The following is a 15,310-nucleotide window of genomic DNA, read 5'->3' on the forward strand; positions in this document are numbered from 1 at the left end:
AAAATGTAACTGAGTTTATCAAATTAATTTCTCAAAGGCCACCTGATAGCCACCAGATGGCAACCTGCGCTGATGTCAGATTTGAAATTTAAGTTATAGATAGCCCTGTGACTATGCATTACTGCTTGCTCATCCCACTGGGTTCCTTTAATATCGTAAAACACAAAGGCTTTCTACTACTTTCCTAAATTCCATTTGAACACAATGAAATATGTTCTATCCACAATGCTTGCAATAATTAAAGTCTTTTTTTTCTTAATAGGAGTCTACCTAGAAATAGCGCAATATGGAATGATCGTTAATAGACCTGTTATGGTACTTGAATAAATGCCTATCAAGAGGGCGGGCAGCCATTAGTAAATTTCCTAAAGAAAATCCATTTTCATTTCAAATTCTGACATTTTATTTAGAAAAATTACACCCTTTCTTTTAATTATTTCAGTAAACATAATGAGGGTATTGCTAACGACCCCTCTGAGTACTTTATTTTCTCCATTTTTTAGTAATATGAGTCTACTTGTAATTAAAGGCACACTGCATTAATGATGCCGGGGTCTCCAAGGGAAACACTTAATGTCCACCTCATAATATTATGCCAAAATTACATGCACAGAAGACTTTTTAATAATCTTTGTTTCCTAATTTAGTTTTGATTGGCTCTGAAATCCGCAGCAGCTCTCGGGGGTTCACATTTCCATAGCCATCAGCACTTCCGCACCAGCCATTGTACAAACGCACATGACTTCTCCCGTCTGCAGGCTCCCTTTCAAAGCTTCTGCTTAACTTATCCAGAAAATTAGCTGCAGGCTGGAGATAATTGCAGATAATTTTACCATTTTTAAGCCACTGGGGTGTTGCGTGGAGATATGACAGCAAAGTTTGTCTAAACACAAAGAACAAGTCAGAGCTCTGTGTTTTCACTTCAGCTTTACATGCAGGTTCAGATCATCCTATTTGCTCTTTATGCAAATTGAAACAAATTGCAGTCACTAGATGATCTGTGTTTTCTGACAAAGCTGGGCTATGGAAAGGTTTTTTTGTGGCTGGGAGAAGGACACGATCTATAGGAACATACTAACCCAGCCTAAAAACAACAACAACAACAACAACAACAAAAACAAAAAAGGCTAATCCTCTTCTACCTCTCAGATCCTTAAAAGGAATATATTAAATTAAAAAGAAAACGTATAGTCTGACACCAATTCATATGTGTGTGATTTGTTTCCCCTATTCTATTTGCATAAATAGAAACGTCAGAGTGCTCCCATAAAATTAACACTCACAAATGCTGGTAGTATTAATAGACAACCATTTAAAATCACTAGACATTGAAGAAATATTAAATAGGTCATCCAGGTTAGGAAGCAGAGATCTAATTTCAAATGGAATCATGTGGCTCTTTTCCCTTAAAATTTTACAATAAACTATACGCTCCCTCCCTGAATGGTCACTGCCATGTGAGGATGGGGCATGAGTGAAAGGCAGCAAGAGGGGCTCTTAACGCATTGCCAATGAACTTCAACTTTATACAAAACAAATCAGCTATGGGAGCGTCAGGGTCTTTCTCTCACCAAATGGCCCCTTGGTGCTCAGAATTGTTATACTCATAGCCAATAAGGGTGTCACTCACAGAGCGGGTGATTTCTGAAACCATTTTGCAAGCAAACATTTACATATAAGGGCTAAGTAGTGACTGTGCTTCTGTGGCAGCTCCCCTGATGTAATGGGCACTAACGACTCTGAGGGAGCAGGTATGGATGCATGTGTCAAGGAGGAAAGAACGGGAAAGTCATAACACAAATGACTTTATGGATTCCCGTTAGACCTTGGGCTAAGGAGCACCTACACGGGTCTGATACGACAGCATCCCAAGACACCTTTACAGCCTTGTGTCAGGAACCCTTAGGCTAAAGAGTTTTATGGAAAATCCAAAACTACAGAGAAGAAGTGTTGCTGTATTAGGCCATTGTTGTTGACTTGACACATAATATGCTTAGAAATAGTCCCAAAGTCTGCGTTTAAAGGATAGGTTATTAAATCTGCTATGCCGGTCATATGCATATTAAGGAGTTCAAATAAAGCATTGATAGGTAACATCCTGCAAATCTTACGCTCTCCCTTGGAAAACAATTCTGCGCATTGACAAACTTAAATGCACCAAGGCCTCCAAGTATCTGCATCTGACTAAGATGTGGCCTTTTAAAAGACTACCTTGTGCATTTGGGGGTAAACATATTAAGTATTCACATTACTGCTCTTGAGAAAGCTGGGGAATATCATTTTAATTCTTTTTTCTCTTTTGGTTTCTAACATCACATAGCTAGTGAACTGGGAGGGAACGGACTTGTTTAAAGACTTTAGACCGTGTCCCCATGAAAGGCAGCCATGCGAAGTTCTGTAACGTGCCATTTTCCACTCATGGTAGGAAACAGAGGCACACTGAAGACACCAAGTAAACCCTTCCACGTGAGGACAAGATCAGGGATCAGCCAGCGTTCTCCTGCCAGGGGTGGAGATCAGGAAAGCTGTGCTTTTAAAGCACAGGCTGAACACACCATACAGGGCTGATGTGAGTGGAAAGGGCACCCTAAGAAGCAGATCTGCTATATTACTTAGATTTGTAAATTATTAAACAATTCCAGAATAGGCATATCACTACAAGTGTCATGTAAGCAAATAAACAGAGCTACAGTGACCTTCATAACATGAAGAGCTGGCCCAGAACTCATTCTCTTGCTGTGAGGAGGGAAGACTACATGACCTATTACCTACCCGGCAACTGCACCACAGATTGGCAGTGAGACCCTAAATTTGACCGTTTATGAGAGATTATCAAACACCTTTCTATAAAGCCAACAAACGGCCCTGCTCTGTCACAGATTTATCATAGTTTTGCTAATGTGTTGGAATGAACTCCTCTTTTGGAAGTTTCTGGTTTCGAAAACGTAGCTTTTTTTCCCCTTTTTTTCAAACCACATACCTGTTTCCCAGAAAGACGGGTCCTCTCTTTGAAATATTTAGTCTTTCAGGCCACTTTAGTCATAGTGACACCTAATAGCCAAGCTCTTTTTCTCACTCTCCACAAAATCGGGTTTAGACTATAATTCAAACCAGTCCCCAAAGGCAGTTCTGAAAAATGGCAAGCCGTTAGCTTTTAGGTAAAAACACTCTTTATTGCTCAAAATTGTTTCCTGTTACAAAACCTTTTCTACAGTGCTAGGTCTAAGATGATCTTATGCTAATTTAACTCACTGGGAACTGTGAACAGATGCTACTTTGATTAATAGTTTCACTATCCTGAAAATGCCAGGCCAGGTTCAAGATAATAAAGTCAGGTAAGAATACTATTAAAATCTGCCATATGATTATATCTGTTATGTGGAGAGAAATGGGATCACAATTCCAGTATCAAATAAAGACCACCTATAATAAAGAAAAACACTGACATAAATCAAATGAATATACTGTCTGAATTCTTTAGCACTTTGACTTACATCATGTTAATCATCAAACTCTTTACCTTATAGGTAAACTTTCAACCACGTCCTAAGTGAAAATTCAATGCATCACTCCTTTTCACCTAGGATTTAACTCTCTGCCCAGGAAAAGACTTATGTACGCCACAAAAACAATGAGTTCTGTAATTCTGCTTATCAAAGGATGGTATCCGAATTTGTATGCCCAGGTCATTACTTTCCAGCAAATGCATTTTCAAAATTCCAACAATCATATTTAAAATACCCATAAAAAACTGTGACCCTTGAAAATAAGGGGCTGCACGAGTTGACAAATGAGACTTTTCTGGAGGCATTAGCTCCTCGCTCCTTGCTTCTCTTCTCACTGATTTCCTAAGCAAAGACTTCCACATCCCAGTAGTATCCAGATGAGGATAACCATGACCTCTAATCTAGCCTTGAACTACAAAATTCGGGGCTGGCCTCATACAGGTATGTGAAGGAACCTTTGTATTTTTAAACTCGGTTTACCATCCTTTACCATAATGCATATGACCTAATCATAGTCCCAGACTCCAATCTGAAATTTAACCTTCAGTTGAACTTTTTCTTTTATAATTTATATACAGTACACCAGTCTCAGTGGAAGCTTTGGTTTGCAGGAAGACAGAAGGTACATTCCAGTGCATCAGTCATACTGCAATGTGTAATTCCGGGTCCTGCAAGCCAGCCTGCATTGAGAAGGAAGGATCTGTTAGCACAGACCTGTCCCCCGCAGATTCGGCTCATTGCATGAGTCTAGTCATTACCCTCACCACACTTGCACACATATACGACATGCTCCCACTTCATAGGAAATAGTTATGCAAAAGGGTTGCCTCACCATTGCACAGAACGTCTCAGGAGGGTCTCCACAGGTAATGTCCGGAGGATCTAGTTTTACTTTCAGATATTTGGTCATGTCCGTGGATTCCGGCTGACACGCCATGTAATCCCAAACTTTCCCTTCTTCAGTGTAAATCTGAGTCTTACACACGTCATAATGTCCCCATACCAAAGGGTAGGGCTGCATCACCGAGGACACTGTAACCCAAAGGGCATGAATTGACAGGAATCTTGACAAATACATCTCTAAATTCTTGGCAATCTTCGCAGTAATAAAGCAGGGTTTGATTATCTGTGAGCTATGTCTATTTTACATATACATATGTGTCTATATGTAGGTAGGTCTGTGTATTAAAAAAAAAAAAAAGAGGATGAAATCTCAATGTAGATTCCAAATCTAAAAGTGAAGGGTCGATATCGTGCGCGTTCAGGTATATTGAGGACTTTGGTGGAAGCCTAACATACTTGGATGTTAGGCGTTGACAATAACTTGCCGCTCTTTTGTTGTCCTAGAACATATCTATTAGACTCACGTCTGGTTTGGTGTTTGTAAAAGATGTCCAGTGGCAGAGAATGATTTAGCAAAGTGATGGCTCTCCTGCCGTACATCCGATAACCCTGGGTGATCCTCGGTGCTCACGGCTCACAAGGGATGCTCAGACGCACCAGGATATCAGTATCTGAAGCAAAAGGATGAGTGTCTATAGCCAGGTGTCTGTTTCTCATCAATCATTCTTTCCTTCTGGCACCAACACCCTTTAAGAAACAATAAGAGTAAGAGTTATTGCCCCAGAATCAATGCATTACAAACTGTATGATATGTTGACATTTGGGAGGTTTGATGCAATATAAAGCAAATTGGTGTAATATGGATAACCTTTACTCCACTGCTTTGCTAGAATGAGCAAACCACAGAAATCACTCACATTGGGGAGAATCTTGATATGAAGGATTTAACTCTTCCATAACAAAGACAGATGTGCAGGTCCCAGGTGAGTTACATGTCCTCACTTCAAAAATTATATTTCCACCTTGACAAAACTGAGAGCAAGCAGCTAGATTTAAACATTTCTCATGGATTGCAGTGCTAGAAAATCTTCCAGGAGAACAATGGGCGAAATGAATGCTTTTATAACAATGACAAAAAAGTGACAACTACTTGTATGCCTTTTGTCTATTGGCAAAGAGACCCTAAAAATCTCTAAATTCCTTGTACATTTCTTAGCCTTTGTTAGCTGGAGTGAAAACCAGCATTGTTGGCACAAGGCTGTCCCCTTGGATTTGCTCATTATATTGGAAGAATTTAGCCTCTTTTGTTTAGTTGCAGTTAGTGATAAAGATAACTTGGCTCTCTAGAAAAAAAAAATACTCAAAAATAAAACCAAAGGAGCAAATTTTCTTTTCAGAAGAATCTTCTATTTTCTTACATCTTTTTATAGCCATTACATCTGCATTTTCACTTACTTTCTGTAAGAGAAGAAGAGAATTTGTCCCAAAGGCAAGTATTATATGCTGCTTTAAAACTAAAAGCTCTGTAGTAAAACGCACAATTTAAAATGCACACATAAAAATAGTTGAGGGTGAGTTAACAGGCCATGAAGCAGAATAATATGGCACTAATTCTAAGAGAAAATAAAAATTACTGTTTAACAGTACTTTGGGTTAGCTGATAATGCACCCTCCACAAGCATAGGTCCTAGTCATTGGAGAGGTGAACTGGCAACTTTGCTCTTTAGAAATCACTGTCCAAGTCAAACCAAACAACAATATTTGGAAACCAGGTGTAAAAAAGAGGTATTTGTGTAATTAGTTCGTTCATATTGTCAGAGTCCCAGTAACTGCTTTTTAAACAACTGGAAAAGGATCAAAAAAGCCTGCAGTTTAGAAAATATCATTACGGACCCTTTAATTCACATTAGGCACTTTAAATAGGGAAGTTTGCTATCTTCAAACAATCTTATAAAAGGAAGTCAATATATTTAAATAATGCACCATCTTGAAATGAACTCAGCCACAGAGACTATGAAATGCCAACGGATGGTTGAATAGTGTTTCCATAGCAAAGTAATTTATAATAATTGCTTTATGGATGCAAGTGCAATTTTCATTATATTCAATTCATAAAATGTTATCATACAGCTGTAATTTGTGGTATTTTCTATTAGGAAAAGTGTTGAATATTTGAGTTCCTATGAAGGAATAATTAGCAGTTTGTCTAAACACGTATAAACTGCAGATTTGAATCTGCCTCCTCCTTATAACGCATAGGTGTGTTGGGCACATTTTGATATCTTAAACTAAAGGGAAAGAAATCACAGAGAAGCATGGGTTTTGGCTACTGCAGCCCTCTGCTTTTTCAGACTCAGTGGTAATCTTAAATTGATATTTTCAGAAACGTCCAACAATTTGACAATTAATAATCTGTAAAGGTGTTAAAATAATACAAATGCACATTTTCTAGATGCATTTTTCAACTGTGTTTACTACTTCATTATAACAAGAACAAACACTTTCATGGGCTGTTGGGGAGCTGGGCCTGGGCATTACAACAGAAGAAGTGCAAAATCTACTAAACTAGAAATTATTAACTTCAATTCTTAGGTTCAAATACATAGCAACTTCTTTATCAAGAACAATATAATCTTGAAAGACGGGCAATGGACTGCTCTGAGTTTGAACTGAGTGAAAATTATGAGTTAGTTTTTAATACTGTTTTTAAAATGTGAACTTAAGTATAAATTTGAATGCTCTGAGATTAACTTTCACTTTTTTTTTAACCACTAAATGTTACCCCCTAATTTATTTATTCTTTGTAACTCTGTCTTTATCTACCTTTTGCCTTATTGCAACCACTGAGTAAAGGATGACCACATAGATGTACGTGGAAAATTTGGGCACTAAGGAAATGTATGTGAACCTGTTACTATTTCTTGACACAACAGCAATCCCAATATAACAAATTCTCATTCAAGAATAGCAGAATTATAATGATGGTCATTACACAGAATTATGGACTATACCATTGATCGAATTTAGAGAACCGACAAGGAAAAATGCAGAGGAGTGCAAGATATTTGAATATTAGGCAGTTGCAGGACTGTGCGACAGACATTCTTGACAAGAAGCAGCCAATTATAGCTTAAATTTCTGGCACATAACCAGTTGTGATTAATAGTTTTCCGTTACATTACAGACATATTATTAATGTATTAAAAATGTCAAGCTTTGGCAAGCACTAATATGGCATGGCTCAGTTAGTCTGCAGAATTTACATTTAATGAGCTCCCATTGACACAGAAAAAGATATTGACCACGGCATATTACAGATCAGGAGCAGAGGGTCACTAAGTTGTTCTTTAACATAATTGCTTAATTTCATTCTAATTTTTGTATTTGTAGGATGTAATCTAGAATGTATTCTTCATGTCGGGTCTCCTTACATTTTTTTAGTGCCACTTACACTTCAAAGAAAATCCTCTTAATTTAAAATTAAGAAGAAATTAAAACTATGAATTTCCAGGACACACAGTGGAAAAGAGGCCTCTGTCAAAATGGGGAATTTTCTACTCAGTATAATTACGGAGTTTTTGAAGACAATAAAATGATATGAAAATAGAATACTATTTACCCCCAATCTCTATTGCCTAATGGTACCAGTTCCCATTGGGCTATGCCTTTTAAACAGGTTAAAATCATCAACAGCTCCTTAAAAGCTTGGTCATCACAGCAAATAGGCAAATGGATGATGAGAAGGACAGTCAATGACATATTTGGGGATTTAGTATTCCATACCAACCCCTGTTGGCCCATAACTGACCTAATTGCCAAGTAATGGGGGCTTTGAAACTGCCTCAGGTATCCACATCACCTAATTGTGGGCAGCTTCAGAAGAGCTCCGTGCAGCCCCAGGTACCAGTTCTTTGCTTTGCAAACCTTGGGAACGAACTGTTTTCAAATAATGCTGTCATCTCTACCTGCACACTAAAGCGCTGAGAAGTCCTCTTTAATAAAAATACCCATTAATATGCTATGAGAACTCCATAGACTCTCACTGGTATATAAATTTGCAGAGCCAATATGAAAATATAAAATTATGTCATATCCTCAAGTTGACAGATGTTATCGATCTGTACTAAAAGGGGCTATAACATGGCTTTGCATCCACAGGACATCTTTTTTCCAGGATTCTGAAGCTAATTCCCTTCCACCTGGAAATAACTTTGGAGAAGGAATTTCACAGGCCTTTTCTCATCAGAAAAGAAGCCTTCCAAAATAGTATATGGGAGTAGTAGTGGTCAATGGTATAGACAATTACATTCTCAAAAAAAAAAAAATTGCCAATTTCATCAATGGAGAGGAAAATATTGACAGTAAATCCATTAACTCTAGCTCATTCGTTTTATTATATAATCTCACTAGGAGGTGGGGGTTGTAGTAGTAGGCTATTTATTCCATAAATATAGAGGCACCTGAAATAGACAGCTATTGACTCATTCTTCATAGACATTAAGAATTTTATAAATAGGCATGTTTCTGAATGGGAAGGAACAAAAAGAACACTAACTATAATCACACTTCATTGAGTGAAAAGTATAAAGAGATTAAGATATCCCCAAATGCTATAACCTACCAAAATTAGCAGATTCCAACACTGTTGTAGTGAGATTGACTAGACAAGATATTTAAGATATATTGAATGCTTTTTGTATTTATTTATTGTTGTGAAGAGAGCCTTTTCTAGTCATCTTAAATGGGAAACATTTGCTTCAACCCTTTTGTTAACTGTCTCTCAAAATATAAGGAATTTAACAGTACTGAAACATCATTGACATATTTTACTCATCCTTGATTGGGTATTATGAGCAACTGTCTATCATGAGATTCTTAATAAAACCAAATAGCACACCTTAGTATTTGAAAGATCTCGGTTTTCAGTGAAAGAAGAATGATTAGAGAAATCAGATAGCATATACTTGGCAGGATGTTTGGGGATGGGATAATACAGAAAATTATTTCAGAATCAGTTAAGCCTGGAAGAAATCTGGTATTTCATTACCATAGAACAACAAATCTTTCCTTCTTATGTAGGCAAGTTCAGACATCCAAGGTTTCAAACGCACTTTTAAGAAAATCTACACCCACCTGAAGTTTTGAAACAAAACTCTGGATTCTGAAGATAACATTCTTTTTTAAAGTACACTATATCTCTTACTGACCTATAATATCTACACACACACACACACACACACACACACACACACACACACACACTTGTTTTTGTTAGCATAACTGACTTCCTGATTTGCATGAAATCTTATTTCTTTCCAAGCGACTTTATGCTCTTGTAACTCTAAAATTCTCCAAATCTTTACAATACTTAGAAAACATCAAATAAAAGCATAACTGTTTAAATTTTTTGACATATTACCTGATTTTTTTTGGAATAGTAATAGAAGCAGACAAGTAGTTGCGCCAATTGCAAATACACAAAAGGAAACTGCAAAATACATTAGCGTCATCCTAAAAAAGCTAACCTGAATCACTTAACACACATGCCCTGTGAAAGCTGACAAAACAAAAATCTCAACAGAAAAGAAAAAAAAGCTTTGTGTGCAAATAAAATAAACTGTTGTCTTACAAAAATTTAAGACAATCGCTCTTAAATTTCACAATAGGAAATATAACCACATTAATAGCCACAGATGGAATTCTGAATGCCCTCATGTTGATCTTTAGTGGTGAATAGATGTCATTTCATGGCATCCGGAAGAGAAAAGGAAATATATCCCCTACATACATAAGCTGGAACAACAGTAAATGCAAAACACTTGATGCATTTTTTTTTCCTTTGTGTCCTGATCCACATGCAAATACCCAAATTTTATCTTAATGAAAAACTGAAAGCTGTTTATCTTCCAAAAGAATCTTGAACAGTTATTGAGCTGCCTTTTCTTTGCCAAAGAGAAAGGGGGGGTGGGGGGGTAAGAAATTCAAAGTGACACAAAATACTTAATGAAATCTGAGGTTGCTAATTCCCCACAGGTTAGAGATGCTCTCAAGGGCTAGACAAATTACAAAAACCTTGGTCCTTCTCTGGAAAAGTGAATTTCTGGGAAACTTTTTCTAATGAGCTTAACCATTAAGTAAATTCGAATAAATGATTTTGTTGGAGATCTTTCTGGTGAATTTCCCCTCGTTTCTATAAGACAACTTTTAGTGTTTCAGTCATAAAACAGGGCCTTATTTCTAGAGCAAATCTACTGCCAGATACACCATATGTTTAGTGGAATTCTGAATCTTACTCAGAATTTTCCATTCCAAAGATTGACAAACTGTTATGATAACGAGTGGCTCCATTACCATTCCGAGTAGAGAGAAGAATGGAAGAGGAGTGGGGTAACAAAAGCCTCTACTCTCTGGAAATCTATACCTGATGCGATGATGGGAACGCAACCTCCGACTTTTCCAAATAAAGTTGCTTTAAAATCCCCGCTAGGAATTTTCCGGCAAGCCCTGCAAGATGACAACCTCCTAAATGGATGGGGTTGGGGGTGGAGGTCCCCGCGTGAAGTTACTACAATAAACAGCAGAGGGCGCAGTTTCTTTTTTTATCTAACTTTTCCCGGGTATGAATCACTTAATTGGTTATTTTGGGCCCAATAATATTCGGGATTATTTGTATTATATATAGATATCCACAGATCCATAGAGGACAGGAATTCAATGTCTCTAGCCAAATCCATCAACCGATTAAAGTAATGCCAGTAAAGAATCTGAGAAAATATTCCAAAGCATTCCTACACCAAGTCAGGTCCTCTTTCAATTCTCCCTTCTCCCCAGCTGCACATCACGGGATAGTAATGCTTTAATCTCGCACCAATAACGGAGATTAAAAGAAGGGGACTTCAAAAGCTCCCAGTGTGGCCACCAGCTCCGCAGGGCCAGCAAGAGGGCAAGTTTTTTTCCCAAAGCAGAGACAACTGGCAAAAAGGGAAAAAAGAACCCTCCAGTGCGTTGTGTGTGGCCAGGTGTGTGTGTGAGAGGGGGAAGCGCGCCGGATGTCTGTGAGTCCGTCCACCCAGGCACCCACCCAGCGCCCAGGCTTCGGATGCAACACAGACAGACAGACGCATACACACACACACACCCCTAACCCGCTCGGGGCGCACACCCAGGGAGACTCGTGTGTGGGTGTCAGAGTGTGCGGGTTGTGTGCGCGCCGCGGCTCCGCGCGCTGCCTCCTCAAGGCGCCTCACAAAGTTCCTCGCCCACCCGGAGCCTCCCTCCCGCCTGTGGATCGCAGGGCGGGAGGGGGGCGGAGGGAGGGACGGAGGGAGGGAGCCCGGGGGAGAGGGGCAAAGACTAGAAGCACGGGTCGCCGGAGGAGGGGGACGCCGGCTGCACTTACCGTGTGGCCCGTTTGCCCTTGCGCCGGCCGGGAGCCGACAGACGGCGCGGGGCGGCGGCCCTGCCCAGCCGGGTGCGCCTCGGGCGGCGGCCGCGGCAGCTGAGCCCGCGAGCAGCGCACCGGCGGGCGGCGGCAGCTCCCTTCGAGCGTCCTCCCGGGCGCGGGAGGAGCGGGAGGGGTGGGGTGTGGACCCGAGCCGCCGCCGCCGCCGCCGCCGCAGCCCCGGGGTCCCGCTCGCGCTCGAGCTCGGCCCGCGGTGGGAGAGGACTCCGCGCACCCGGAGCCCCGCGCCGGCCCGCCACTCCCCGCCGCTTAATTACCTTCGTCGCTGGCCCCTGAGGGGGAGCCTCCTGCGCGTCGCCCCCTCTCGGAGCCCTCGCCGAGAGGGGGAATTCCTTCCCGTTGACGTCCTCTTCCGAAATGCAAAAAGATCAGTGACTTTGACAGGTAGATGAGGGGGAGGGAACAGGGGTGGGCGGAGAGGAAGAGATGATGAGAAAGGTGCCTCTCCCTCCAAAAATATAATATTAATAATGAAATCGCAGCCTTCGGGAGGTCTTGCCAGCCCAGTCCCCCGCTTGCCGGCTCTTCTCCGCGCCTCCTCGCGCCACTGCCTCTGCCACTTCTCGCCTTAAACTTTACTGGGGATTTTTTTTTTTTTTTTCTATTTCTATTTCTCTCTCTCTCTCTCTCTCTCTCTCTCTCTCTTTTAATTTTTTTTTTTAAGCTGCAGGACGATTTCCTGATTCCCGGGGATCAGAACCAGCGGCCGGGCGGTTCTACCTCGCTTGGCACAGCTTTCATTTTATTTCAGATGAAGACGTTGAGCTTAGTCAGAAGGGACATAAATCAGGACAATTAGCATTGGCGCCAAGAAGATCCTCTAGTAACAATTTCGCCCGGGCTTCCTTCGCGCATTCCTCCACTCAAGTCAGAAATGTCACTGCACATAGCGTTGATGGCTGTGAGACGCGACGCACCCAAAGTCCATTTGATGAAATATACATGGCCCACGATGCTTCTGGATTGCGGTTCCCGGGCTCCCCGCCCCCGCCCGCGGCGCCTGGCCGGACCAGCTCCGAGTGGCAGCGAGCTTTCGGCAAACTTAGGGGCGCGTGCAAATTAAAGAGTGAGCGCGAGGGCCGGAGGAGGGAGAGAGAAAGAATCGAGCCCGGGAAGCAGCAGCCCTCGGAGGGGTGGCCTGAACGTTTCACTTAAAAGCAGATCTTCTTCTGCAACTGCCAGCAAGTGGAAGGATTGCAAACCTTACACTACCTCGAGACCTGGGCGCTCCGAGCGGTCCTAACTCCGTCCCGCTCGCTGCTGCTGCTGCTGGGGCCGCTGGGGCCGCCGCTTCACGACCTCCCGGCGCTGAGGCTGAGACCACCTTTCACCTCCCCACCCCCAGCTCGCCCACGGAAGCGCCGTTTCCAGTAACTCTTCACGTACCATCCACTCGTGCCCCCGCCCGTCCCATCCCTCACTCCTTGTTCTCCTCCCCCAAACCGTGCCGAAGCACACCCCCTGGCCCCTAGCAGTGATCCTAACGGTGTTTTTCAACCAACAATTCCCTGGCCCTGCCAGCGGCCCCTAGAGCGCAAAGCCTTGAACCTCCTCATTTATAAATCCATTGGAAAGTTGAAGTTCAAAAGAGAGCCGTGCCTGTCATATCTTCTTGCTTTTCCCAAGAAAAACACAAATACCCGGACCCCCAAGACCTCATTCCCCACCAGTGGGGGGCTCAGACTTACCTGAAATCACTCTTAACTACATACTAACGTCAAAAAAAAAAAAAAAAAATCCAGACTTAGATAGGGAGACACTTTAATTAGAAAGAACGACTATTGCAATACAGAGAGCTCTGATCTCAGAAATCTGTAAGCATTTCAAACCAAACAAAAAAGCTTTTATATGGTAAGCAAAATACGCAGTAAGGGAAAGTTGGGCAGATGAGAGGAAGTAGACAGAAGGCATGACTGACCTGCGGGGTTTGACAAGAAATGCGTCTCTGTGGTCCCGGATTTGGGGAATAAGCTGACAAAGAAACATGTTCTGCATTTTAGTACTTGCTCGGATTTTCAGGCAAGCTGACATTCAGAATTGGGTAGGGAGGATAGAAGCCTGACTCAAGTTTAGTCAAGGCAAAGCAGAGGGTAAAAAATGGGCCATTGTGACCACTTAGTCACCAACTACACACCCCACAATGAAGACACAGAGTAAGAGCAAGGGGTCACTTTTCTGCAATGGCTGGGAGTGGGGGGAGGTGTCAGAAGGGTGTTTGGGGGAGAAGGTTGTTGAACTGAGCCTATAACCAGAACCTCTTTGGCTCCCAAGCAGCCAGGAGGAGGCAGGGATTCCAGGCATCCAGTCCCTAGACACCACAACGCAGAAGAGACCCCCCCTTGAATCCTCCTTCCCTTGACTTTCTCCAGGACAGGAATTTGTGATTTCCTAGCTTTTCTCCTCTCCCTTCCCCCACTTTGTTGCTTAAGCACTGACCTTGCAAAAAGAGTTACCTGAAAGGTGAAACTCTCTAAAGTCATGCTTAGATATTTTTCATTCAGTCTGTCAATGCTCCTCTAGGGTTGAAATATACTGATTATGTGGATGCCTCTCACCCCCTCACCTTCCCTCACAGGCTCCCAGAGCCTAGAACTTTCAGGGAACCCTGTAGGACTTAAGAAACCACACCTGGGTGGTCCTCTCACTTCTCAATGGCACTCCACCTCCTTTCTGGATGCTGAATACAAGGACTCTCAGCCTTCCTCTTCTTCTCATTCTTTTTTCCTCTTCCTCTAGTTCTTTTTTGCTCAAGCCAAGAAAACCCCTTCTGAGTTTTCATTCTCAGCTTCGTCTGATCTTTTTAGGTCCTTTTCTGGGAAAAGGCAAAGAAAAAGGTATCTATGCAGAGATTAAGAAATTCCCTCCTGGGATATATCAAAATCTTTGTGATCTTGGCTCCCACCCTGGAGAAATATTGCTTCCAGCTGTCAAAAGTTGTGGAATTAACCTCCTTCCCCTCTTCCTTTACTCTGACCCTTCCTCATTGCCAGTGCTCTTTTGACTATGAGGCAGCCACCAGTACCAAACAAGTCTGATAGGAGAAGGGGACCCTTTTCAGTTAAGTAGCTTCTCCCACTCCAGGAGTGAGAGAGTCTTCCAGAGGTTGATTCCCTCTCCCCACCCCCAAATATCTGCTCTGATCTTTTCACAGACTCAGTAAATCACCAATAAACATGTGGATCTAAACTTTGGCCAGGAAATCAGAATCACTAGAGGAGACTTTTCAACGTTAAAATCCCTTCCTCTCCAGATCATGATCCCTCCTCTAGTGGGGCTGTGGTGGGAAGAAGCTTAACTCCAAGAAAGCACTTTGGGTGGATCTGATATACTCCCTCCAACAGAGAAGCCCTATGTTTATATATTAAATCAGCTTTCCTGAATGTATCTTTGAGCATTTGTTTATATAATACATAGCAATCAGAAATTTACTTTAGATATTTTCTTGGCATCAGAGTTAAGTAAGTTAGGGCATGCTTACTTTATCTATCATCCCTTGCCA

General features: G+C 41.7%; 2 protein-coding genes across 6 annotated transcripts in view; one reads left to right on the plus strand and one right to left on the minus strand.

Moving 5' to 3' along the window:
* NTNG1 (netrin G1) overlaps nt 1-12,390 on the minus strand; it is a 352,694-nt gene extending 340,304 nt beyond the window's left edge. For 4 of the 5 annotated variants that reach the window (XM_045984841.1, XM_045981917.1, XM_045984011.1 and 1 more), the window contains exons 1-2: nt 12,069-12,390; nt 4,339-5,096 (exon numbers count right to left, since the gene is read on the minus strand). In XM_045984841.1, the coding sequence (XP_045840797.1) occupies nt 4,339-4,584 (246 nt within the window). In that variant the 5' untranslated portion in view covers nt 4,585-5,096; nt 12,069-12,390. Of the gene's footprint in view, nt 1-4,338; nt 5,097-11,748; nt 11,796-12,068 lie in introns of those variants that run through there. The other variant, XM_045982686.1, reaches the window with a different exon arrangement.
* Nucleotides 10,782-13,305, plus strand: LOC123952946. The gene is made up of 4 exons (XM_046022722.1): nt 10,782-10,884; nt 11,728-11,926; nt 12,014-12,195; nt 12,476-13,305. The coding sequence occupies exons 1-4, from the start codon at nt 10,782-10,784 to the stop codon at nt 12,964-12,966; spliced, it is 975 nt and encodes a 324-aa protein (XP_045878678.1). The 3' UTR covers nt 12,967-13,305.
* The last annotated feature ends 2,005 nt before the right edge of the window (nt 13,306-15,310 follow it).

Source organism: Meles meles, chromosome 1 (assembly GCF_922984935.1).
Source record: "Meles meles chromosome 1, mMelMel3.1 paternal haplotype, whole genome shotgun sequence".
NCBI classification, from domain to species: Eukaryota; Metazoa; Chordata; class Mammalia; order Carnivora; family Mustelidae; genus Meles; species Meles meles.

Excerpts from the sequence above, each read along its gene's own strand:
- LOC123952946 (XM_046022722.1), top strand. The coding sequence starts at position 10,782 with ATGGGAACGCAACCTCCGACTTTTCCAAATAAAGTTGCTTTAAAATCC. Across the intron at positions 10,885-11,727 it reads CAACCTCCTAAATGGATGGG|GGGGACGCCGGCTGCACTTA; the intron begins GTTGGGGGTGGA and ends TCGCCGGAGGAG. Across the intron at positions 11,927-12,013 it reads GCGCGGGAGGAGCGGGAGGG|GACTCCGCGCACCCGGAGCC; the intron begins GTGGGGTGTGGA and ends GCGGTGGGAGAG.